The 26,864-nt window shown below is 49.8% G+C and overlaps 1 protein-coding gene across 3 annotated transcripts in view; it reads right to left on the reverse strand.

Annotated features, from left to right (window-relative positions):
* IFT56 (intraflagellar transport 56) overlaps positions 1-26,864 on the reverse strand; it is a 417,739-nt gene that overhangs the window by 97,983 nt on the left and 292,892 nt on the right. For all 3 annotated transcript variants that reach the window (XM_063940415.1, XM_063940414.1, XM_063940413.1), the window contains one exon: positions 12,865-12,928. In XM_063940415.1, coding sequence (XP_063796485.1) covers positions 12,865-12,928 — 64 coding nt within the window. The remainder of the gene's footprint in view (positions 1-12,864; positions 12,929-26,864) is intronic.

Consider the following 26,864-nt stretch of genomic DNA (forward strand, 5'->3'; position numbering starts at 1 on the left):
CTCCAAAAGTCTGGACAATGGGGATGTCCTAAAGCAGTTCCTTATGGGAGGGAACGCACTGTAGCGGGCACAAGAACCCGGCGTCCAAAGGAAGCATCCTGGGAAGCGGCAGTATCGAAGGCATAGAACCTTATGAACGTGTTCCCGGAGGACCACGTAGCCGCCTTGCACAATTGGTCAAGGGTCGCACCATGTTGGGCCGCCCAAGCAGGTCCAACAGACTGAGTAGAATGGGCCGTAATGTGAACAGGAGCTGACAGACCAGCCTTCACATAAGCATGTGCAATCACCATTCTAATCCACCTGGCCAGGGTCTGCTTGTGAGCAGGCCAGCCACGTTTGTGAAATCCAAACAAAACAAAGAGAGAATCAGACTTTCAAATAGAAGCAGTTCTCTTCACATAGATACGGAGAGCCCGTACCACATCCAAAGACCACTCTTTGGGAGACAAATCAGGAGAAACAAAAGCTGCAACCACAATCTCCTGATTAAGGTGGAACGAAGAAACCACCTTAGGTAAATATCTGGGACGAGTCCTAAGAACCGCCCGGTCACGGTGAAAAATCAGATATGGGGAACTACAAGACGAGGCACCCAAATCCGTCACTCTTCTAGCAGAGGCAATAGCCAGCAAGAACACCACCTTAAGGGAAAGCCACTTGAGGTCAGCTTGAACCAAGAGGTTCAAATGGAGGCTCCTGCAACGCCTCCAAAACCACTGACAAGTCCCAAGGAGCCACAGGAGGGACATAGGGAGGTTGAATACGCAACACACCCTGAGTGAAAGTATGAACATCAGGTAAAGTCGCAATTTTTCTCTGAAACCACACCGACAAGGCAGAAATATGAACCTTGAGGGAGGCCAGACGCAGGCCCTGCTGTAGAAAAGCCAAATGTTTGGCTGTACTAAACTTGGAAGCGTCATAATGCTTAGATGCGCACCAAACAAAGTAGGAATGCCAGACCCGATGGTAAATCCGAGCAGAGGCCGGTTTCCGGGCCCGCAACATAGTTTTAATGATCTCTTCAGAAAAACCCTTAGCTCTTAAGACGGAAGCTTCAAGAACCACGCCGTCAAAGACAGCCAGGCTAGGTCCAGGTATACACAGGGGCCCTGAACGAGGAGGTCTGGGCGTTGTGGAAGTAAAAGTGGACGCTCTGACGATAGGCCTTGCAGGTCTGAGAACCAGTGCCGTCTGGGCCACGCCAGAGCTATGAGAAGCATATTTCCTTTTTCTTGCTTGAACTTCCGAATTACCCTGGGCAGGAGTGACACCGGAGGGAACACGTACGGCAGCCGAAACCTCCACGACACTGCCAGCGCATCCACGAATGCTGCTTGAGGATCCCTTGTCATTGCTCCGAAGTCCGGAACCTTGTGATTGTGTCGAGACGCCATCAGATCCACATCTGGAAGACCCCACCTTTCCATGAGGAGTTGAAACACTTCTGGATGGAGGCCCCACTCGCCGGCATGCACGTCCTGACGACTGAGAAAGTCCGCTTCCCAATTCAGGACTCCCGGAATGAATATTGCAGATATTGCCGGTAGATGGCGTTCTGCCCAACGTAGAATCCGTGAGGCTTCCATCATTGCCAAACGGCTTCGAGTGCCGCCTTGATGATTTATGTAAGCCACTGTGGTGACGTTGTCCGACTGTACTTGAACAGGACGGTTCTGAATCAAATGCTGGGCTAGGTTCAACGCATTGAAGACCACCCGCAATTCCAGAATGTTGATAGAGAGGAGAGATTCCTCCTTGGTCCACCAACCCTGCAAGGAGTGCTGCTCCAGCACCGCGCCCCAACCTCTTAGACTGGCATCTGTCGTCAACAGGACCCAGTTGGATATCCAGAAGGGACGGCCTCTGCACAACTGTCGGTCCAGGAGCCACCAAAGCAGCGACAGACGGACCTCCGGAATCAAAGAGATCATGTGAGACCTGATCCGGTGAGGCAGGCCATACCACTTGGCTAGAATCAGCTTCTGGAGGGGGCAAGAATGGAATTGAGCATACTCCACCATGTCGAATACTGACACCATGAGGCCCAGCACCTGCATTGCCGAATGTATCGACACTTGCGGACGAGAAAGGAAGCAACGAATCCTGTCCTGAAGTTTCAGGACTTTCTTCTGAGACAAGAACAACCTCTGGTTGTGAGTGTCCAACAGCGCTCCCAGATGCACCATGCTCTGAGCAGGGACCAGGGAGGATTTCTTCCAGATGATGAGCCACCCGTGGGCTTGTAGAAACCGGACCGACATATCCAGATGACGCAAGAGAAGATCTGGGGAATTTGCCAGGATTAACAAGTCGTCCAGATACGGCAGGATCCTGACCCCTTGACGGCGGAGTACCACCGTCAACACCGCCATAATTTTGGTGAAGACTCGCGGAGCCGTTGTTAAACCAAAAGGTAACGCCAGAAACTGGTAATGGAGGTTGCCAATAGCGAACCTCAGGTATTGTTGATGTGACACTGCTATAGGAATATGCAGGTAAGCATCCTGTTTGTCCAGGGAGACCATGTAGACCCCAGGTTCCAAGGCCAGAACTATAGAGTGAAGGGTTTCCATTCGGAACTTGGAAACCTTCACAAATTTGTTCAGTGCCTTGAGGATGAGAATGGGCCGGGAGGACCCATTCGGTTTCGGGACTAGAAACAGCGGAGAATAGTACCCCCGGCCCCTCTGAGCAAGAGGCACCTGTACTACGACTCCTGTATCCAGGAGGGTCTGTACCACCGAATGCAGAGTGTTTGCCTTTGTCTGGTCCGACGGGACGTCTGTCTGACAAAATCGATGAGGGGGTCGGTTTTTGAAGGCTATGGCGTAACCTCGAGTGACGACTTCCCGTACCCAGGCATCTGAAGTGGTCTTCATCCATTCCTGGGTATACCCTAGAAGCCGGCCCCCCACCCTGGGATCCCCCAGGGGGAGGCCCGCCCTGTCATGCGGAAGGCTTATCGGTCTTGGCTGCTGGCTGACGGGCAGCCCAGGCTTTTTTAGGCTTCGGCTTACCAGGTTTGGAAGTGCGGGCCTGCTTATGGTACGCCTGACCTTTTTCTTTACCTGAAGGACGAAAGGGGCGAAAGGACGTGCCTTTGGCCTTCGACACAGAAGGAGCTGTATTAGGCAGACAGGCAGTTTTGGCAGTAGCCAAGTCAGCTACTATCTTATTTAAGTCCTCCCCAAACAGAATATCCCCCTTGAAAGGGAGTACCTCCAGGGTTTTTCTAGAGTCCAGATCCACAGACCAGGATCTCAGCCACAATATCCTGCGAGCCAGGACTGACGTAGTAGAGGCCTTGGCTGCTAGGATACCGGCATCAGAAGCCGCCTTTTTAATATAGCGAGAAGCTGTGACAATATATGACAAGCATTGTCTAGCATGGTCAGAGGAGATTTCAGCCTCTAACTCCAAGGCCCATGCTTCAATAGCCTCTGCTTCGCCCATGTAGCTGCAATAGTGGGCCTTTGTGCAGCACCCGTGAGGGTGTAAATCACTTTTAGACAACCCTCGACACGTTTATCCGTAGGCTCTTTTAGACGTGACGGTAGTGACAGGTAGAGCTGAGGAAACCACCATCCTAGTCACATGTGAGTCTACTGGAGGAGGCGTTTCCCAACTCTTAGACAGCTCTGACGTATATCACCTTCTGACGCTTTAACCTATCTGGTTTCTTAGGAGGAACGGATGGCTCGGGATCATCCGTAATCTGCAGAATTAACTTAATAGCCTCCAAAAGATCAGGAACATCCACATGTGAACCACCCTCCCCATCAGCCGTATCTGAGTCAGAACCTGTGGGGTCAGTGTATGTGCTGTCTTCATCAGACGAGGTGTCAGTGACAGCAGTGGATTGTGAGGAGACGAGCGCTCGCTTAGAGGACCCCTTGGACTTAGGCGAGCGATGGTCAGACTTTTTAGTAGTCAGGGACTGGTTCAACTTCTTTAATTGAGCAGATAAATCGTCCGCCCACAGCGGGTTAGCTGCAGGGACCACATACGGTTGTACAGGCATTGGGGGTCCCATAGGGGGTGTTAGTTTATGAACTAGCGTATGCAGAAGCGTGGAAAAAGTGGCCCACGGAGGGTCAGTATGTGCCTCCGTTGCCACAGTCCCACTGGGGGGCAAGGAGCCCCCAGAACCAGAGCCCGCAGCTGCTATATTCTCCCAATATGTGCCTGTGGCTTCAGCAACACCAGCAGTGTGTTCCGCCCCAGAACCGTTACCCTCAGAAGCAGACATGATATAACTTGCAGTATGAGGTAACACAGTACTATTAGCAGCACTATATCCCTAAACCCAAACCCCTGCGCAGTGTAGTCAGCACCAGCAGAGATAAAGGAGAGATATGGTGACTAAATCACAGAGAAAAATACGTAATACAGTATATCTTTGTGAAAATCCTATATTAAATAACACCTGACGCACCAAGCCCCCTCAGGTTATAGAATATAGGGATAGCAAGTTGAGTGAAAGGCTTGAGATGGACACCACTCAGCTATCAATGCACACACAAATAGTCACAGTTTGTACAATGCAGAGGTTATTACAGACAATAATACTGCACTGGACTAGCTTACACAGCTATATAGTCAATAGATATAACACTACACAGTAAGAAACTGGATGTATATCACAGGGTAATTGTACTATAAACCGCTGACTAAATGCACTCTTTCTTACTAACACTGACTAAAAAGGCAGGTAGAATACTTAAGTGTCATGTAAAGTCACAGCACTGACAACCAGGCGGCTTTACATAGAAGGATTTGCCCAAGCAGTCCCAGGAACAGTGAGCTGAGGAGTAATGGCGCCGCAGACACTGACAGGGAGGGAAGAAAGACAGAGATGCAGCTCCAGGGCGGGAACACTTGCTGGAAATGGCGTCCTGGGGCTGGGGGAGGGGCTTCAGGTCTAAGCCTTATCCCCCTTGCTGGCAAAACCACCGGGTACTGTGGGCGATATTAAAACCTGACCTGCCCCCATGCCCTGGTGATCTAGTGGGATCTCCTGTATCCACAGTGTCCACCGCCAGCACGCGCGGCCCGCCTCCCACTGACCGCGCCAGATCGCGAGCGGGACCCACTTACCACCTCCCGAAGCGCGGCCACGCGATCCTGGAGAGCCCCAGCCGTGTGTGTCTAACGTGAAGTAAACCGGAGCCTCCGCTGTAGGCAACCAGGGCTCGGGAGTGTACAGCGCCGCTGGGGAGAGCTGGAGCTGCAGCAGAGAATGTCAGAAGACATTTACCCCTGCTGCTGCCCTTGAAGTCTTCACTTTTTACTTCATAAAAAGCTTTTCTTAGGGCTGCCTGGAGCAGCCCCTCTGTTAAGTGCCTGCTTACTGCAGCACCAACTGACAAACTGAGCTCCTGTGCTGGGAGGCGGGGTTACAGAGGAGGCGGCGCTGTGCATTCTGGGAACAGTCAAAGCTTTGAGCCTGTTGGTGCCTCGGATCAAGATCCTACTCTACACCCCATTGTCCAGACTTGTGGAGCCCAGTGTACCCCGCAGCAGAAATATAGTATCAAGGGCACTATAATGGAAACTACAGGAGGAAATGGATTAAGGAGTCACCATTTCAGATGACTTGAAGGCAGGTAAGCAATGTAACAAAGCATTGATGTCAAGCCATAGCTCCACACTATGGGCCTCACTAAGAGGCAGCCGCTGTTGCGTCCCGCAGCGCAATTTGCCTATATCGGCAAACTGCACACGTGCTGCTGCAATGTGATACACAGCAGCGGGTGTTTGTGGGGCCACGGCGTGGCGTTAGGGGTGTATGGCAGGCTGAACTGGGACGTGTTGGGAGCAGTTTCAGGGGGGCTGCGTGACATCCCACGCAGCCACTTTGATTGATAAAATGGCGGCGGACCGTCAGACAGCACAGCCAGCGGTCAACCTTAATTTGATGCGTCTGCAATTTAATTGCGGACGTATCGTGAGGTGGTGCTACACATGCTGGGCGGCCTTGCCCTGTGCTGGGCGGACACAAGCACCTTGCTGCATATGCAGCGATCAGTGTCCGTCTCTGAATAACCCCCTATGTCTATGCTTTCTCTAAGCCATACATTTGCTATAATGGGGTGTATGCAGGCAGAATTTTTACAACGGACATACACCAGGTACAAATGACACTGGTTTTTAGCCAAGAGTCTTACTGAATGTATGTATGTATGTATGTATGTATGTATGTATGTATGTATGTAATTACCCTTTTTTATATATATCGTTTTACAACGTAAGTTCTAAAGGTATATGCTTCCTCCGTGAAATGAGGAAAAATTAGATTTATGGTAAGAACTAGTTAAATCTCTTTCTGCGAGGTACACTGGGCTCCACAGGGAATGACATTGGGGTGTAGAGTAGGATCTTGATCCGAGGCACCAACAGGCTCAAAGCTTTGACCTTCTTCCCAGAATGCATAGCGCTGCCTCCTCTATAACCCCGCCTCCGTGCACAGGAACTCAGTTTTTGTTAACCAGTCCAATGCAGTAGAAGGAAAAAGAGGCGACAACTGTTAGTAGCCACATACACCACATTCTCACGACAGGAGAAAGTGTCAGCGGCTAATGCCATACCAACCCAAAGAAGCTAAGTGCGACAGGGTGGGCACCTTGTGGAGCCCAGTATACCTTGCAGAAAGATTTAACAATGGTAAGTTCTTACCATAAATCTCGTTTTCTGCTGCGGGATACACTGGGCTCCACAGGGAATGACATTGGGGATGTCCTAAAGTAGTTCCTTATGGGAGGGGACACACTGTAGCGGGCACAAGAACCCGGCGTTCAAAGAAGGCATCCTGGGAGACGGAAGTATCGAAGGAATAGAACCTTATGAACGTGTTCACTGAGGACCATGTAGCCGCCTTGCACAATAGTTCAAGGGTCGCACCACGGCGGGCCTCCCAAGAAGGTCCAACAGACCGAATAGAATGGGCCTTTATAGTAGCAGGAACTGGACAACCAGCTTGTACATAAACATGTGCAATCACCATTCTAATCCATCTGACCTACAAGACAAGGCACCCAGATCAGACACCCTTCTAGCAGAGGCAATAGCCAGCAGAAACAATACCTTAAGAGAAAGCCACTTAAGGTCTGCCGATTCAATGGGCGCAAACGGAGACTCTTGCAATGACTCTAGAACCACGACAAGTCCCAAGGAGCCACAGTCGGGACATAAAGGAGGTTGAATCCGCAACACAGCCTGAGTGAACGTATGAAAATCAGGTAAAGTTGCCATTTTTCTCTGGAACCAAACCAACAAGACAGAAATATGAACCTTGATGGAGGCCAGACGAAGGCCCAAGTCCAGGCCCTGTTGTAGAAAGGCCAAAAAATTGGCCGTACTAAACTTATAAGCGTCATGATTGTTAGATGCGCACAAGCAAAGTAAGAATTCCAGACCCTATGGTAAATCCGAGCAGAAGCCGGTTTCCGGGCCTTCAACATAGTTTGAATGACCACCTCAGAAAAACCTTTGGCCCTCAAGACGGAAGCTTCTAGAGCCACGCCGTCAAAGCCAACCGGGCTAAATCCTGATATACATAGGAGCCCTGAACAAGGCGATCTGGGCGCTGCGGAAGTAGAAGGGGATGCTCTATCAAGAGACCCTGAAGGTCTGAGAACCAATGCCGTCTGGGCCACGTGGGAGAGATCAGAAGTAGGATTCCTCCTTCTTCCTTGAACTTCCTTATTACTCTGGGCAGAAGTGATACCGGAGGGAACACGTATGGCAGCTGAAAGTTCCATGGAATTGCCAGTGAGTCCACGAACGCTGCTAGATGATCCCTTGTCCTTGCTCCGAAGACCGGAACCTTGTGATTGTGCCGAGACGCCATCAGGTCCACATCTGGAAGGCCCCACCTGTCCACGAGGAGGATGGAGGCTCCACCCTCCGGCGTGTACATCCTGACGACTGAGAAAGTCCGCTTCCCAGTTTAGGACCCCCGAAATGAATACTGCCGATATGGCTGGCATACGGCATTCCGCCCACTGAAGAATCCTTGATACTTCCCTCATTGCCATGCGGCTTCGAGTGCCGCCTTGATGATTTATGTACACCACCGTGGTGGCATTGTCAGACTGTACTTGAACAGGCCTGTTCTGTATTAAATGTTGGGCCAAGTTCAGAGCATTTAACACCGCCGGCAGTTCCAGAATGTTTATCGGGAGGAGAGACTCCTCCTTGGTCCACCGACCCTGAAGGGCATGTTGCTCCAACACCATGCCCCAACCTGTCAGACTGGCATCCGTCGTCAGGAGGACCCAGTTGGAAATCCAGAAGGGACGAACTCTGCTCAATCATTGGTCCTGAAGCCACCAGCTCAGCGACAGACGGACCTCCGGAGACAAGGAGATAATTTGAGACTTGATCCGGTGAGGCAGGCCGTCCCACTTGGCAAGAATCAGCTTCTGTACAGGGCGGGAATGGAATTGAGCGCACTCCATGTCGAAAGCCCACACCATGAGACCTAGCACTTGCATTGCCGAATGTATCGACACTTGCGGACGAGATAGGAAGCATCGAATCCTGTCCTGAAGCTTCAAGACTTTCTCCTGAGACAACAACCACCGCTGGTTGTGAGTGTCCAACAACGCCTCCAGGTGCACTATGCTCTGAGCAGGCACCAGGGAAGATTTCTTCGAGTTGATGAGCCACTCGTGGGCTTACAGAAACTGGATAGTCAGATCCTGATGGCGTAGAAGAATTTCTGGGGAATTTGCCAGGATCAACAAGTCGTCCAGGTACGGTAGGATCCTGACCCCTTGACGGTGGAGTACAGTCGTCATAACCGCCATGACCTTGGTGAAGACTCGCGGAGCCGTGGTCAAACCAAAAGGTAACGCCCAAAATTGATAATAGAGGTTGCCAACCGCAAACCTCAGGTACTGCTGATGCGACACTGCAATGGGAATATGCAGGTAAGCATCCTGTATGTCCAGGGAGACCATATAATCCCCAGGATCCAAGGCCAGAACAATAGAGCGAAGAGTTTCCATACGAAACTTGGAGACCCTCACAAATTTGTTCAAAGACTTGAGGTTGAGAATGGGCTGGGAAGACCCATTCGGTTTCGGGACTAGTGACAGCAGTGAATAGTACCCCCCTTGCCTCTCTGAGCCAGAGGCACCTGTACTACCACTCCTGTGTCCAGGAGGGACTGTACCACCGAATGAAGAGTTTTTGCCTTCACCTGATCCAAAGGGACGTCTGTCAGGCAAAATCGATGAGGGGGAACGATTCTTGAAGGATACGGCGTAACCTCGAGTGACGACTTCCCGTACCCAGGCATCGGAAGTGGTCCTCAACCATTCCCGGGTATACCCTAGAAGTCGGCCCCCCACCCTGGGATCCCCCAATGGGAGGCCTGTCCCGTCATGCGGCAGGCTTTTCAGTTTTGGAAGCAGGCTGATGGGCAGCCCCGCCCTTTTGGGTTTGGGCTTACTGGGTTTGGAAGGGCGAACCTGTTACGAGTACGTCTGACCTTTCACTTTCCCTGAAGGACGAAAGGAGCAAAATGGAGTAGTCTTAGCCTTCGGCACCGAAGAAGCAGTACTAGGTAGACATGCTGTTTTAGAAGAAGCTAAGTCAGCCACTATCTTGTCAAGGTCTTCTCCGAAGAGAATGTCTCCCTTAAAAGGGAGTACCTCCAGGGTTTTCGTCGGTTCTTTCAGAGACGTGACGGTAGTTACCGGCAGAGCTGAGGATACCACCAGCCGCGCCACCTGCGAATCCACTGGCGGGGGTGTTTCCCAATTTTTACTTAGCTCTGCTGCGAGGGGGTAGCAAGCCAGCATCTTCTTGTGAGGCGTGAATTTCTTTACTGGATTTTCCCAGGATTCCTGACGTATTTCAACTGAATGGTCAGAATGAGGTAAAACTTGTTTAACCACTTTCTGACGTTTAAACCTGTCCGGTTTCTTAGGGGCAGCATCAGGCTCTGGGTCATCAGTAATTTGAAGAATGGTCCTGATGACTCCAACAAGTCAGGAACATCCACCTGTGAAACAGATTCCCCATCAGAAGCATCGGGATCAGAATCTGTGGGGTCAGTATAAATGCCATCCTCATCTGACGAGGAGTCTGGGACATTGGTGGATTGTGAGGAAGTAATGGCCCGCTTAGAGGACCCCTTGGTCTTAGGCGGGCGAGGGTTAGACTTCTGAGTAGTCAGTGATTGGTTCAATTGCTGTAACTGAGCGGAAAATTGATCTGCCCATGGCGGGTTAACCGCAGGGACCATAAGCGGTTGTACCGGCACAGGAGGTCCCATAGGGGGCGTTAGTCTAGTTACCAGCGTATTCAATAGCGTGGAGAAGGTAGCCCAAGGTGGGTCATTTTGAACCCCTGTTGCTACAGTCTCACTTGGGGGTAAGTATCCCTCAGAACCTGAACCCTCAGCTGCTATGTTTTCCTCAAATGTGTCTGCAGCGTCACCACCACGCAATGTGAGATCAGCTCCAGCACCATTGCCCTTTGTAGCTGACATATCCGAAATCTCAATGCAAGGCAACACAGTACAATATCAGCAGCACAATACCTGACAAGAACCCCCTGTACAGTGTATCAGCACAAACAGGGAATTCAAGAGGTATATGGTGACTAGAAATCACAGAGAAAAATACACACTGAGTATATCCTCTGAACTACCTATATTAAATGATAAACCTGACGCACTTAGCCCCCTCAGGTTATAGAATATAGGGATAGCAATCTGAGTGAGATACACGAAATGGAGGTCACACAGCAGCTATATGCACACACACAAAGTCACATTGTACAATGCAGAAATTATGACATGCAATAAAACTGCACTGGACTAGCAATACAGAGTAGTACTATGTATAGCTATACACTGAATAGATATAACAATACACAGTAAAGACTGGATATATATCACAGGGTACTTGTACTATATAACCCTGACTAAATGCACTCTTTCATAACTAACACTGTCAGCAGACATGTAGAATACTTAAGTGTCCTGTAAAATGTACAGCGCTGACATGCAGGTGGCTTTACAGAGGAGGATTTGCCCAAACAGTCCCCGGATCAGCTCAGCTTGAGGTAATGGCGCCCAAACGCTGACAGGGAGTGAGGGAGAGAGAGATATGCAGCTCCAGGGTGGGAACATTTACTTTAAATGGTGCCCTGGGGCTGGGGCTACAGGTCAAAGCCTTATCCCCCTGCTGGACTTCACCACCGGGTACTGTGGGTTTATATAAACGGTTTATGAGAGAAAACAGACCTGTGCCCTTGCCCTGGTGGTCTAGTGGGCTCCCTGTACTACCACAGTGTCCACACAGGCCGCGCGGGATCGCAATTTACAGCGGGTCCCGCCGGGGGACCCACTTACCTCCTCCCTGAGTGCGGCCACGCGATCCAGGAGAACAGCGGTCGCGTGTGTGACTAACTGAAAGGGGCTACCTTCTGCCAGGTTCAAGAACCCTCGCTGCAGGTACCCGCTCCCCAGCACCACCAATGTGGACCCCTGGGAAACTCCCCCTTCCCTAGCAACTAGAACGCTAATACATGTGGCAGGGGCAGAGACCATAAACTCTCCATCTGCCCCCTTTCATTTTCCGAGTGCTGGTCCATGGCGCTCACACACTCCTGTGCATTCGATGTCTGTCCCGAGGCCTGTTCCGCAGTGCCTCCCCCTTCCCGCAGCTCCACCAGAGAAGGACAGGGCCCTAAGGGTCTACATACTGCAGGGTCCCAGACAGAACCCTTGCTGTAGGTCCCCGCTCCTCAGTACCACCAGTGTGTACTCCTGGGAAACTACCCACTGGGCATAAGAACACTTATGAATGGGGTGGGGGTGGCCTTTCACACACACCTGGTCTGTGTAAACTATGTCTGCCCCCGGACTTGTTCCTCAGGGCCTCCCCCTTCCTGCACGGCAGCTCCACCAGAGGGGGAAAGGGCGGGAGGAAGCAGCAGCAGCCGATATTTAGTCTGGGCACTAATGAGGTTTCTATACACCAGGACAGCTGCTGCCTCCCAAAGTGTGGTCCTAGGTACGACTGGCATGCAGGGCTTTGTAGTCCCACAGCGGTTGGCTAGTCAGAGTCATTCCCCCCCCCATGTGTGATACAGTGACTGTATGGCTTATATCAGGTAAATAACACCAGCCAGGCCTAGGGACTCCTCTCTGCAGCCAGGATAACGCACATTGTGTATCCCCACTACCCAGAAAGTTGGTACTCCTCTTCTTTAATTGGCTCTAGGTCCTGACTGGCATGATTGTGTGTGTGTGTGTGTGTGTGTGTGTGTGTGTGTGTGTGTGTGTGTGTGTGTGTGTGTGTGTGTGTGTGTGTGTGTGTGTGTGCGCAAAATACTGCCTTGCCCCAGGTGCCAAAAATCCTAATTTCGGCCCTGGTAAAGGGGGTGTGCGTCTAATACTCATTGAAGTGCCACCATAATGTTTGGCTGTGCGTATGATTGTATATAAAAGTAGCCAACAATGCTAATTTTTCCTGTGCACCCCTATTAAGTGAGAGAGAAAATTAGCAATGTTACTGTCACAAAGTGCCTTGCCTGACATTTCCAGTAGGCGCTTTGCGCACATTGCAGAAAACAGACTCTTCTCCATACTTCTTCATAAATAAGAAAAATAAATAATTATAAATTACTTGAAATTTAAATATAACAAATGCAGAATTTCACTTTGCATAGCCCTATCAGCAAGTTTATGTCAATGAGCACTTATTAAATAAAATGGATACAAGCATGACCCATATAGCAATTTCATGGGTAAAAAGACAATATTAATAAAAAAAAACATTTAGTTTAGTATGGAAAATCCTACAAAATTTGGAAGTAATAATGCCGTACAGGACTTACCACATTCACTGGCTGATCCACCCACAAGCTGGAAAAACTGCTGGGCAATTTTAAGATGGTCTCTCTACAATTAAGAAATAAGTATATATTTTACACACACACACATATATATAAACATGGCAGACACCAAGCATATTTAAAAAGAAAAAAAGTGCACCGCTCAAGTGTTGCTCATGCAATGATTGAGTAACCAATATCCCAGCATTCTCAGGGCCATGTATAAAAATGATTGATTGCACTGGTTGTTTATAATTATTAACAGTTTCTTATATAGCGCAGCAAATTCCGTCGGCTTTACAACTGGACACAATGATAAGATAAAACTGGGTAATAACAAACAATCAGAGGAAGGAGGGCCCTGCTCGTAAGATTACAATCCATGGGATAATCATAACTAGGATGGCTGCACGATGAGGCCTTCTTGGCATCCAAAGAGGGATGATTGTGGGGACTGTTTGGCAGGTGTTTCACTGCCCTAAAGGAGCTCTACACTCGTTAATGTTTCTTGTGCAAATGTGTGTAAAGTTCTGTCGGTATGAAAATATGTAGAAAAAACATAATCAGGAATGGGTAAAAGTAGGCGGAGGCCCGCACGTCAAGATTGTGGTCTAGGGCACCAGGGGGAGGAGGGTACTATTTACTTAAGCCAGGCGCCCACTAGGGGGAGGAGGGGCCCGACAGAGACCCAGCGAGCTTTGCAGGAAGAGATGTATCCACCTCCATGGCTTGCATCACCACTTCAGGCAGAGCTCATAGTAGTTTCCTAATGTGGTGTCTGTGGTATTGATACATGGTATTGGAATGGTTTGGGTGCAGTCATAGGCATAGGGACAGTAGGTGCAGCTGCTACGGGGCCCAGGTCGTCTCCAGGGCCCGGCCCTCCCCCTGCACACACACTGAATTCTCCTGTGCCCAGTGGCTTCTCTTTTGGCAGTGTGCTGCTGCATGCACATTTGCTATTGGTGTTAGTGCTGGGTCTGTCTCTCCGTTCACACTGGTGCTGGCAGGAGGCGTGGCATTGTTTAGCCTGGTCCTCTCGGCATAAGTGGGGACGGAGTGACGGAGCCGGCCGGGACACTGGCAGCAACCGAGCAGCAGCGCACTGCTAGAGGAGAGGCCACAGGCAGAGGAGGTGAGTGCCGCACACCACTAAGCTGTGAGGGGGGGAATGGGGGGTGCGGGAGTCGGGCGGATGTGATGAGGTGTGTGGGAAGGGGGGGGGGAAATGGGATAGATTTGCGGTGCAAGGGTAGTGGGGGCCCTAAAAAGTTTGCTATGGGGCCCCATTGAGAATAGCTATGCCCCTGGGTGCAGTCATTCCCACAAATGGAATGATTAATGCAACTTGTTTATCTTCACCTCAAATTATAGGGAAAGGGGTATCTTTCAGGATTCACAGCAACTAAATGTTCCTTGTAGTAAACAGGGTCTTTCTATTCGGGTTTTACATATTTTTACTACTCTTGCACGCAGAACTCTTTCCAATCTATAAAATAGTAATTTCTTATAATAGTAGATTCTTTTGAATGCACTGCATGTTGAAGATCTCCCCATAATTTCTCAATAATATCCAAGTATTTCTTAGTATTTGTTAAATTTCTTGTTAAAATCACTCCTTCTTTATTGTTTCCTGTGTGTCTGTCTGTCACACAAACCCAAAACATAACAGACCCAAAATTGTCTTTTGTAACTATGAACACAAAGTAAAATTTCTGAGAAATGTTTTTGCAGACTTTGGAGACCAGCAGCTCACTGCCACAAGGGAAAGAAGCCGCTATAGATCATCCAGCTACAGCGGAGTGCCCGAGAACACCAGTCACGATTACAAGTCTACAGGACAAAGGTAGATTGGATGGACAGTTAGCAGTAAGGCAGAGAACGGTATTATACGGACTCCAGATTACTCCGTTATACAATAACTGGAAAAGCTGCTCAAAATATAAAAGAGCTTGTATACATTATACATTTTTATTTTAGTTCTTTTTTATTTTTAATTATTCATTTTATTTATTTTCTTTTTGCCTATTTTTATTTATTTTTCCCCTGTCCTTTGCTGCCTTTTATCTGTCTCCCTCTTCTATATTCATACCCTCCCTTTCTGAGAAAGGCATCATCATCTACAGCGCTCTATCTATTTCCTGCTTGTTTCTTCAAGTAACTTCCAGCACTTCAGAGTCTCAAGTATCATCAGTCACTCTTTGTATTGTCATTTGCTATTTGTCTAAGCTCCCTGGTCCTCCCAGCAATTAGTACTTAGCATGGGTGCAGTATGGCTGACCGGCGGGTTAGCATACCGACACCAGGATCCCGGCAGCATACCGACGCCGGGATACTGGCGGGGAGGGGCGAGTGCAGCAAGCCCCTTGTGGGCTCCGTGGCGACCTGCGGTTGCCATGGGTTCTATTCCCACTCTATGAGTGTCGTGGATACCCACCAGTGGAAATAGTCCCTGTTGGTCGGCATGCCAACCATCGGGATAGTGAGGGGACAGGATGCTGGAGGAGGTCATGTGACTGTCGGTCTCCCGACCGCCGGTCACATGAATACCACCCCTTAGCATCTAGTAACTGACTATTTCACCAGAGACTTACTCATATATCACACACTATCTCTAGCGGTCTACCTGTCCAGGAGGATGGGGGGGGGGGGGGGCGCAACCTGCTCATCGGGAGCTGCATACAAGGCCCTCTCTAATTCCACTGCACCGTACATCTACAACCTCAAATCCCTACACACTCCCGCCCACTCCGATCGGCCAATAACTGTCGCCTCTCATCTACCCTGGTCACCTCATCCCATGCACAAATCCAAGATTTTGCCCGCGCTGCCCATCTTCACTGAAATAAGCTTCCTTGCTCTATTAGACTCTCCCCAACATTGCAATGCTTCAAATGGGCACTGAAAACTCACCTGTTCATCAAAGCCTACCCTTCCGCATAACCCAGTCTTGAGGCCGCCCTCCCATCCTCATGCCTTGGCCATCTCTGCATCACTTACTTTCTGACACCAGGCTACAATCCTCTTGCTTGTACCTCATGTCACCTGTCTGTCTCCCTCTACCTCTAGATTGTAAGCTTCTTGGAGCAGTGCCCTCTTCACTCCTGTTCTCACAGCCCCCTTCTCTTGCACTTCAATTACAGCTCTGTCCTACTCCGTGACTCTCTATACCTGCATTTCCTCCTGCTCGTGACTGTTCATCTCTTCCAACGGCTGCCGCCCCCAGTATTATGCCCATTACTTCTTTGCTTCCTGACATCTCAGCTGTATTGTGTACTGAGAACTGTGGTGCGAATTGTTACCTGTGCTCTGTTTTAGTTTTCTGTGATGTTAGGTTCTGTATACCCTGTATTGTTCTAATGTGTGTTGTATGTACGGCGCTGCAAAACACTTGTGGTGCCTTATAAATAAATTGTAATAATAATAATAATAATAATAATAATACATTAATGATTATACAGCAGTCGTGGCCAATAGGTAGAATTGTAGAGATTAAAAACAAATGAGAGCAGGCAGCTTCATACTGTGACCTCTTCCACACAACACACTGACGTCATCCACCACCCAATTAGAAAAGGAGGAGGGAGGTGCAGTGTATTCTGTACTACAAGCTCTCATGCCTACACCTGTGGGCTCCGGTTTGTAAGCAGCCTTTTTCCTTTGCGGTGATAAAACAACTTTAAATTTTGTTAAGTGGTGATGATACTATTACTACTGTTTTGATTTATGGGCCAGCTCAGAGTTGCATGCAGTGTCGATTAGTACACATTTAGTCGATGTCTTGCTACTGCACATTGGTGAAAAGATCTTATTATTCTCAACACCTTGGGGATGAGAGGAAGAGGAGGAAACACATAGACCGACTGGAACACCAAAGGTGGCACTAGGGCGTCTACTGCCACCGCCTGAGGGTCTCTTGACCTGGCGCAATACTTCTGTAGTTTTTAGTTTAGGCGGGACGCCATCATGTCTATCTGGGGCAGGCCCCACTGACTTGCAATCTGTGCGAAGACTTCCTGATGAAGTCCCCACTCTCCTGGATGTAGATCGTGTCTGCTGAGGAAGTCTGCTTCCCAGTTGTCCACTCCCGGAATGAACACTGCTGACAGTGCGCCTACATGATTTTTCGCCCAGCGAAGAATCCTGGTGGCTTCCGCCATAGCCACTCTGCTCCTTGTGCCGCCTTGGCGTTTTACATGAGCTATTGCGGTGATGTTGTCTGACGGGATCAGAACCGGTAGGTCGCGAAGCAAAGTCTCCGCTTGACGAAGGGTGTTGTATATGGCCCTTAGTTCCAGGACGTTGATGTGGAGACAAGTCTCTTGACTTGACCAAAGACCTTGGAAGTGTCTTCCCTTTGTGACTGCTCCCCAACCTCGGAGGCTCGCGTCCGTGGTCACCAGAACCCAGTCCTGAATGCCGAATCTGCGACCCTCCAGAAGGTGAGCACTCTGCAGCCACCACAGGAAAGATACCCTGGCCCTGGGGGAACAGGGTAATCAACTGATGAATCTGAAGAGGTGACCCGGACCACTTGTCCAGTAGGTCCCATTGGAAGGTCCTCGCATGGAACCTGCCGAAAGGAATGGCCTCGTAAGATGCCACCATCTTTCCCAGGACTCGAGTGCAGTGATGCACCGACACCTGTTTTGGCTCAATAGGTCCCTGACCAGAGTCATGAGTTCCTGTGCCTTTTCTATCGGAAGATAAACCCTTTTCTGGTCCGTATCCAGAATCATGCCTAAGAAGGTCAAACGGGTCGTAGGAACTAATTGTGACTTCGGGATATTGAGAATCCAGCCGTGTTGCTGTAACACCTCCAGTGAAAGTGACACGCTGTTCAACAGCTGCTCTCGTGATCTCGCTTTTATTAGGAGATCGTCCAAGTATGGGATAATTGTGACCCCCTGCTTGCGCAGGAGCACCAACATTTCCGTCATTACCTTGGTGAAAATCCTCGGGCCGTGGAAAGCCCAAACGGCAACATCTGAAATTGGTAATGACAATCCTGTACCGCAAATCTCAGGTACGCCTGATGAGGTGGATATATGGGAACATGAAGGTATGCATCCTTTATGTCCAGGGACACCATAAAATCCCCCCCTTCTAGGCTGGCGATGACCGCTCTGAGCGATTCCATCTTGAACTTGAACCTTTTCAAGTATAGGTTCAAGGATTTTAAATTTAAAATGGGTCTGACCGAACCGTCCGGTTTCGGGACTACAAATAGGGTTGAGTAATACCCCCCTTGTTGAAGCAGGGGAACTTTGATCACCACCTGTTGAAGACACAATTTTTGAATTGCATTTAAGACTATCTCCCTTTCTGGGGGAGAAGCTGGTAAGGCCGATTTGAAAAACCGTCGAGGAGGCACCTCTTCGAATTCCAGCTTGTAACCCTGGGAAACAATATCTATTGCCCAGGGATCCACCTGTGAGTGAACCCAGATGTGGCTGAAAAGTCGAAGACGTGCCCCCACTGGGGCGGACTCCCTCAGCGGAGCCCCAGCGTCATGCGGTGGATTTCGTAGAGGTCGGGGAAGACTTCTGCTCCTGGGAACTAGCTGTGCATGGCAGCTTTTTCCCTCTGCCCTTACCTCTGGCAAGAAAGGACGATCCTCGTGCTCGCTTGTTTTTGAGTGCCTGAAAGGACTGCATTTGATAATGTGGCACTTTCTTAGGCTGTGAGGGAATATAAGGCAAAAAATTTGATTTACCTGCCGTAGCAGTGGAGACCAGGTCCGAGAGACCTTCCCCAAACAATTCCTAACCCCTGTAAGGTAAAACCTCCATATGCCTCTTTGAGTCGGCATCACCTGTCCATTGCCGGGTCCATAGGAATAGTCTAGCAGAAATCGACATAGCGTTGACTCTAGAACCCAGTAGGCCAATGTCTCTTTGAGCATCCCTCATATATAAGGCAGCATCTTTGATATGACCCAGGGTTAATAAAATGGTATCCTTATCCAGGGTATCCAATTCCGCAGATAAGGTATCTGTCCACGCTGCTACAGCGCCACAAACCCAAGCCGACGCTATCGCCGGTCTGAGTAAGGTACCAGAGTGTGTGTAAATGGACTTTAATGTAGCCTCCTGCTTGCGATCAGCAGAATCCCCGAGGGTAGCCGTATCTTGGGATGGTAGTGCTACCTTTTTGGATAAGCGTGTCAACGCTTTGTCTACCCTCGGGGAGGATTCCCACCGTATCCTGTCCTTAGTCGGGAAAGGATACGCCATAAGAATCCTTTTGGGAATCTGCAGTTTCTTGTCTGGATATTCCCACGCCTTTTCAAATAACTCGTTCAGCTCTTGAGAAGGGGTAAAGGTTACCACCGGTTTCTTTTCCCTATACATGTGTACCCTCGTGTCCGGGACAGGGGGTTACTCTGTGATATGCAAAACATCCTTTATTGCAATAATCATATATTGAATACTTTTAGCCAATTTTGGCTGTAACTTTACATCATCGTAGTCGACACTGGAGTCAGAATCCGTGTCGGTATTAGTGTCTACTATTTGGGATAGTGGGCGCTTTTGAGACCCTGAGGGTCCCTGCGACATAGGGGCAGGCAGGGCCTGACTCTCTGCATAATTCCTGGACTCAGCTTTGTCCAACCTTTTGTGCAATAAATTTACATTAGCACTTAAAACATTCCACATATCCACCCAGTCAGGTGTCGGCGTTGCCGACGGAGACACCACATTCATTTGCTCCACCTCCTCACTAGGAAAGCCTTCTACCTCAGACATGCCGACACACGCATACCGACACACCACACACTCAGGGAAACCTCTTATCTGAAGACAGTTCCCCCACAAAGGCCCTTTGGAGAGACAGAGAGAGAGTATGCCAGCACACACCCAGCGCTAATGACCCAGGAAAAAAATAAGATTTTACTTACCGGTAAATCTATTTCTCGTAGTCCGTAGTGGATGCTGGGGACTCCGTAAGGATCATGGGGAATAGACGGGCTCCACAGGAGACAGGGCACTTTAAGAAAGAATTTGGATACTGGTGTGCTCTGGCTCCTCCCTCTATGTCCCTCCTCCAGACCTCAGTTAGAGAAACTGTGCCCGGAAGAGCTGACAGTACAAGGAAAGGATTTTGGAATCCAGGGCAAGACTCATACCAGCCACACCAATCACATTGTATAACTTGTGATAAACGTACCCAGTTAACAGTATGAACAACAACAGAGCATCAGATCAACCCTGATGCACTATAACATAACCCTTATGCAAGCAATAACTATATACAAGTATTGCAGAAGAAGTCCGCACTTGGGACGGGCGCCCAGCATCCACTACGGACTACGAGAAATAGATTTACCGGTAAGTAAAATCTTATTTTCTCTAACGTCCTAGTGGATGCTGGGGACTCCGTAAGGACCATGGGGATTATACCAAAGCTCCCAAACGGGCGGGAGAGTGCGGATGACTCTGCAGCACCGAATGAGCAAACACAAGGTCCTCCTCAGCCAGGGTATCAAACTTGTAGAACTTTGCAAAAGTGTTTGAACCTGACCAAGTAGCTGCTCGGCAAAGCTGTAATGCCGAGACCCCTCGGGCAGCCGCCCAAGAAAAGCCCACCTTCCTTGTGGAGTGGGCTTTAACTGATTTTGGCAGCGGCAATCTAGCCGCAGAATGAGCCTGCTGAATCGTGTTACAGATCCAGCGAACAATAGTCTGCTTTGAAGCAGGAGCACCCAGCTTGTTGGATGCATACAGGACAAACAGTGACCCCGTTTTCCTGACTCTAGCCGTTCTGGCTACATAAACCTTCAAAGCCCTGACCACATCTAGTAACTCGGAATGCTCCAAGTCACGAGTAGCCACAGGCACCACAATAGGTTGGTTCATATGAAAAGATGACACCACCTTAGGCAGAAATTGTGGACGGGTCCTCAATTCTGCTCTGTCCATATGGAAAACCAGATAGGGGCTTTTATGTGATAAAGCCGCTAATTGTGACACACGCCTAGCCGAAGCCAAGGCTAATAGCATGACCACCTTCCACGTGAGATATTTTAACTCCACGGTTTTAAGTGGTTCAAACCAGTGTGACTTCATGAAACTCAACACCACGTTCAGATCCCAAGGTGCCACTGGAGGCACAAAAGGGGGCTGAATATGCAGCACTCCCTTTACAAACGTCTGCACTTCAGGCAGAGAAGCCAGTTCTTTTTGAAAGAAAATAGACAGGGCCGAAATCTGGACCTTAATGGAACACAATTTTAGGCCCAAAGTCACTCCCGCCTGTAGGAAGTGAAGGAAACGGCCCAGCTGGAAGTCCTCCGTAGGGGCATTCCTGGCCTCACACCAAGCAACATATTTTCGCCATATACGGTGATAATGTTTAGCCGTCACGTCCTTCCTAGCCTTTATCAGCGTAGGAATAACTTCATCCGGAATGCCTTATTCTGCTAGGATCCTGCGATCAACCGCCATGCCGTCAAACGCAGCCGCGGTAAGTCTTGGAACAGACAGGGCCCCTGTTGCAACAAGTCCTGCCTTAGAGGCAGAGGCCATGGGTCCTCTGTGAGCATTTCTTGCAGATCTGGATACCAAGTCCTTCTTGGCCAATCCGGAACAATGAGAATTGTTCTCACTCCTCTTTGTCTTATGATTCTCAGCACCTTGGGTATGAGAGGAAGAGGAGGAAATACATAAACCGACTGGAACACCCACGGTGTCACTAGTGCGTCTACAGCTATCGCCTGAGGGTCTCTTGACCTGGCGCAATACCTCTGTAGCTTTTTGTTGAGGCGGGATGCCATCATGTCCACCTGTGGCAGTTCCCACCGACTTGCAATCTGCGTGAAGACTTCTTGGTGAAGTCCCCACTCTCCCGGGTGGAGGTCGTGCCTGCTGAGGAAGTCTGCTTCCCAGTTGTCCACTCCCGGAATGAACACTGCTGACAGTGCGCTTACGTGATTCTCCGCCCAGCGAAGAATTCTGGTGGCTTCCGCCATCGCCACCCTGCTCCTTGTGCCGCCTTGGCGGTTTTCATGAGCCACTGCGGTGATGTTGTCTGACTGAATCAGAACTGATTGGTCGCGAAGCAGGATCTCCGCTTGACGTAGGGCGTTGTATATGGCCCTTAGTTCCAGGATATTGATGTGAAGGCAAGTCTCCTGACTTAACCACAGACCTTGGAAATTTCTTCCCTGTGTGACTGCCCCCCACCCTCGGAGGCTTGCATCCGTGGTCACCAGGACCCAGTCCTGAATGCCGAATCTGCGGCCCTCGAGAAGGTGAGCACTCTGCAGCCACCACAGGAGAGACACCCTGGCCCTGGGGGATAGGGTGATCAGCCGGTGCATCTGAAGATGTGATCCGGACCACTTGTCCAACAGATCCCATTGAAAGGTCCTCGCATGGAATCTGCCGAAGGGAATGGCCTCGTATGATGCCACCATCTTTCCCAGGACTCGCGTGCAGTGATGCACCGACACCTGTTTTGGTTTTAATAGGTCTCTGACCAGTGTCATGAGCTCCTGAGCCTTCTCCATCGGGAGATAAACCCTCTTCTGGTCTGTGTCATGCCCAGGAAGGGCAGACGAGTCGTAGGAATCAACTGCGACTTCGGAATATTTAGAATCCAGCCGTGCTGTTGTAACACTTCCCGAGAGCGTGCTACGCTGATCAGCAACTGCTCTCTGGACCTCGCCTTTATGAGACGATCGTCCAAGTACGGGATAATTGTGACCCCCTGCTTTCGCAGGAGCACCATCATTTCCGCCATTACCTTGGTAAAAATTATCGGTGCCGTGGAGAGACCAAACGGCAACGTCTGGAATTGGTAATGACAATCCTGTACCACAAATCTGAGGTACGCCTGATGAGGTGGATAAATTGGGACATGAATGTATGCATCCTTTATGTCCAGAGACACCATAAAATCCCCCCCTTCCAGGCTTGTGATGACCGCTCTGAGCAATTCCATCTTGAACTTGAACCTTTTCAGGTATATGTTCAGGGATTTTAAATTCAATATGGGTCTGACCGAACCGTCCGGTTTCGGTACCACAAACATGGTCGAATAATAACCCTTTCCTTGTTGAAGGAGGGGAACCTTGACCACCACCTGCTGAAGATTCAATTTGTGAATTGCAGCTAACACTATTTCCCTCTCTAAGGGGGAAGCTGGCAGGGCCCATTTGAGGTATCGGTGAGGGGGCATCTCCTCGAATTCCAGCTTGTATCCCTGAGACACAATCTCTATTGCCCAGGGATCCACCTGGGAGTGAACCCACTTGTGGCTGAAATTTCGAAGACGCGCCCCCACCGGGCCTAGCTCCGCCTGTGGAGCCCCAGCGTCATGCAGTGGATTTAGTGGAAGGACTTCTGTTCCTGGGAACTAGCTGTGTTGTGCAGCTTCTTTCCTCTGCCCCTGCCTCTGGCAAGAAAGGACGCACCTCGGACTTTCTTGCCTTTTTGTGAACGAAAGGACTGCATTTGGTAATACGGTGCTTTCTTAGGTTGTGAGGGAACATATGGCAAAAAATTTGACTTTCCAGCAGTAGCTGTGGAGACCAGGTCCGAGAGACCCTCCCCAAACAATTCCTCACCCATGTAAGGTAAAACCACCATGTGCCTTTTTGAGTCGGCATCGCCTGTCCATTGCCGAGTCCACAGGACCCTTCTGGCAAAAATCGACATTGCATTTATTCTAGAGCCCAGTAGGCTAATGTCTATTTGAGCATCTCTCATATACAGGACAGCGTCTTTTATATGCCCCAGGGTCATTAATATAGTATCCTTGTCCAAGGTATCCAGATCCTCAGATAAGGTATCCATCCATGCTGCTACAGCACTACACACCCAGGCCGACGCAATTGCCGGCCTTAGTAAGGTACCTGAATGTGTATAAATGGACTTCAGGGTACCCTCTTGCTTTCTATCCGCAGCATCTTTTAGGGTGGCCGTATCCTGTGACGGCAGGGCTACCCTCTTGGATAAGCGTGTTAGAGCTTTGTCCACCCTAGGGGAGGATTCCCAGCGTAGCCTGTCCGTTGGCGGGAAAGGATACGCCATAAGCATCCGTTTGGAAATCTGCAGTTTTTTATCTGGAGATTCCCAAGCTTTTTCACAAAACTCATTTAGCTCATGTGAAGGGGGAAAGGTCACCACCTGCCTTTTTTCCCCATACATATGAACCCTCTTGTCAGGGACTGGGGTTTCCTCTGTGATGTGCAACACATCCTTCATTGCTATAATCATATAACGTATAGCTTTAAGCTGTAACTTTGCATCATCATAGTCGACACTGGAGTCAGAATCCGTGTCGGTATCTGTGTCAACAATTTGGGATAGTGGGCGCTTCTGAGACCCTGACGGCCTCTGCGACATAGGATCAGGCATGGGCTGAGACCCCGACTGTCCTAATGTTTCAGCTTTATCCAACCTTTTATGCAAGGAATTAACATTATCATTTAAAACCTTCCACATATCCATCCAATCAGGTGTCGGCGCCGTCGGCGGAGACACCTCATTCATTTGCTCCCGCTCTGCTTCCACATAGCCTTCCTCGTCAAACATGTCGACACAAGCGTACCGACACACCACACACACACACACACACACACACACACACACACACACACACACACAGGGGATGCTCTTTTTGAAGACAGTTCCCCCACAAGGCCCTTTGGAGAGACAGAGAGAGAGTATGCCAGCACACACCCCAGCGCTATATGTCTCAGGAATCACACAGTAACTTAGTGTTAACCCAGTAGCTGCTGTATATAATGTTTTTGCGCCTAATTTATGTGCCCCCCCCCTCTCTTTTTACCCTCTTCTACCGTGAATCTGCAGGGGAGAGCCTGGGAAGCTTCCTCTCAGCGGAGCTGTGGAGAGAAAATGGCGCTGGTGAGTGCTGAGGAAGAAGCCCCGCCCCCTCAGCGGCGGGCTTCTGTCCCGCGTTTGTGTAAAATTATGGCGGGGGCTCATGCATATATACAGTGCCCAACTGTATATATGCCCAACTTTTGCCAAGAGGTCCTAATTGCTGCCCAGGCCCCCTTGTCCCCCCCCCCCCCGTGCGCCCTGCACCCTACAGTGACCGGAGTATGTGGGTTTAGTGTGGGAGCAATGGCGCATAGCTGCAGTGCTGTGCGCTACCTCAGTTTGAAGACTGGAGTCTTCTGACGCAGATTTCGAAGTCTTCATGCTTCTTTCACCCGGCTTCTGTCTCCCGGCTCTGCGAGGGGGACGGCGGCGCGGATCCGGGATCGGACGACAAAGGGTGAGATCCTGTGTACGATTCCTCTGGAGCTAATGGTGTCCAGTAGCCTAAGAAGCAGGACCTATCTTCAGAGAGTAGGGCTGCTTCTCTCCCCTCAGTCCCAGGCTGCAGGGAGTCTGTTGCCAGCAGATCTCCCTGAAAATAAAAAAACCTAACAAAATACTTTCTTATAGCAAGCTCAGGAGAGCTCACTAAACAGCACCCAGCTCGTCCGGGCACAGATTCAAACGGAGGTCTGGAGGAGGGACATAGAGGGAGGAGCCAGAGCACACCAGTATCCAAATTCTTTCTTAAAGTGCCCTGTCTCCCGCGGAGCCCGTCTATTCCCCATGGTCCTTACGGAGTCCCCAGCATACACTAGGACGTTAGAGAAACACACTATATGTTTACCCAGGTAGCGCTGTAATTATCTATTTGCGCCAAATTATGTGCCCCCACTCTTCTTTAAAACCCTCTTTCACGTGTAAGCAGGGGAGAGTCCGGGGAGCTTCCTCTCAGCGGTGTGCTGTGGAGAAAATGGCGCTGGTGAGTGCTGAGGAACAAGCTCCGCCCCCTCAGTGGTGGGCTTCGGTCCCGCTTAAAAATTCAAAATATGGTGGGGGATCTCTCTTATATACAGTGCCAAGCCTGTATATAAGTTTATTGCCACCTTTGGAGGTCCATATTGCTGCCCAGGGCGCCCCCCCTGCGCCCCGCACCCTTACAGTGACTGCCGTTTGTGTGTGCTGTGTGGGAGCAATGGCGCACAGCACTACCGCTGTGCGTTAGCTCAGTGAAGATCTGAAGTCTTCTGCCGCCTTTGAAGTCTTCTTTCTTCACATACTCACCCGGCTTCTGTCTTCCGGCTCTGCAAGGAGGACGGCGGCGCGGCTCCTGGACGAACTGCGGGGTGAAACCTGCGTTCCGTTCCCTCTGGAGCTAATGGTGTCCAGTAGCCTAAGAAACAGAGCCTAACATTAAAGTAGGTCTGTTTCTCTCCCCTCAGTCCCTCGCTGCAGGGAGTCTGGTGCCAGCAGGCTCCCTGTAAATAAAAAAACCTAACAAATACTTTATTTTCAGGAAAACTCAGGAGAGCTCCCTGTAATGCACCCAGTCTCCTCTGGGCACATTAATTAACTGAGGTCTGAAGGAGGGGCATAGAGGGAGGAGCCAGTGCACACCCATACCTAAAGTTCTTTCTTAGTGCCCATGTCTCCTGCGGAGCCCGTCTATCCCCATGGTCCTTACGGAGTCCCCAGCATCCTCTAGGAGGTAAGAGAAAATAAGAATTTACTCACCGGTAATTCTATTTCTCGTAGTCCGTAGTGGATGCTGGGAACTCCGTAAGGACCATGGGGAATAGCGGGCTCCGCAGGAGACTGGGCACTCTAAAAGAAAGATTAGGTACTATCTGGTGTGCACTGGCTCCTCCCTATATGCCCCTCCTCCAGACCTCAGTTAGGGAAACTGTGCCCGGAAGAGCTGACACAATAAGGAAAGGATTTGGAATCCCGGGTAAGACTCATACCAGCCACACCAATCACACCGTACAACTCGTGATACTATACCCAGTTAACAGTATGAATAACAACTGAGCCTCACGAAAAGATGGCTCATAACAATAACCCTTTAGTTAGGCAATAACTACCGTATATACTCGAGTATAAGTCGACCCGAATATAAGCCGAGATACCTAATTTTACCACAAAAAACTGGGAAAAATGACTGACTCGAGTATAAGCCTAGGGTGGGAAATGTACGGTGCCAGGGGTTTT

This window comes from Pseudophryne corroboree, chromosome 9, assembly GCF_028390025.1.
Source record: "Pseudophryne corroboree isolate aPseCor3 chromosome 9, aPseCor3.hap2, whole genome shotgun sequence".
Taxonomy (NCBI): Eukaryota; Metazoa; Chordata; class Amphibia; order Anura; family Myobatrachidae; genus Pseudophryne; species Pseudophryne corroboree.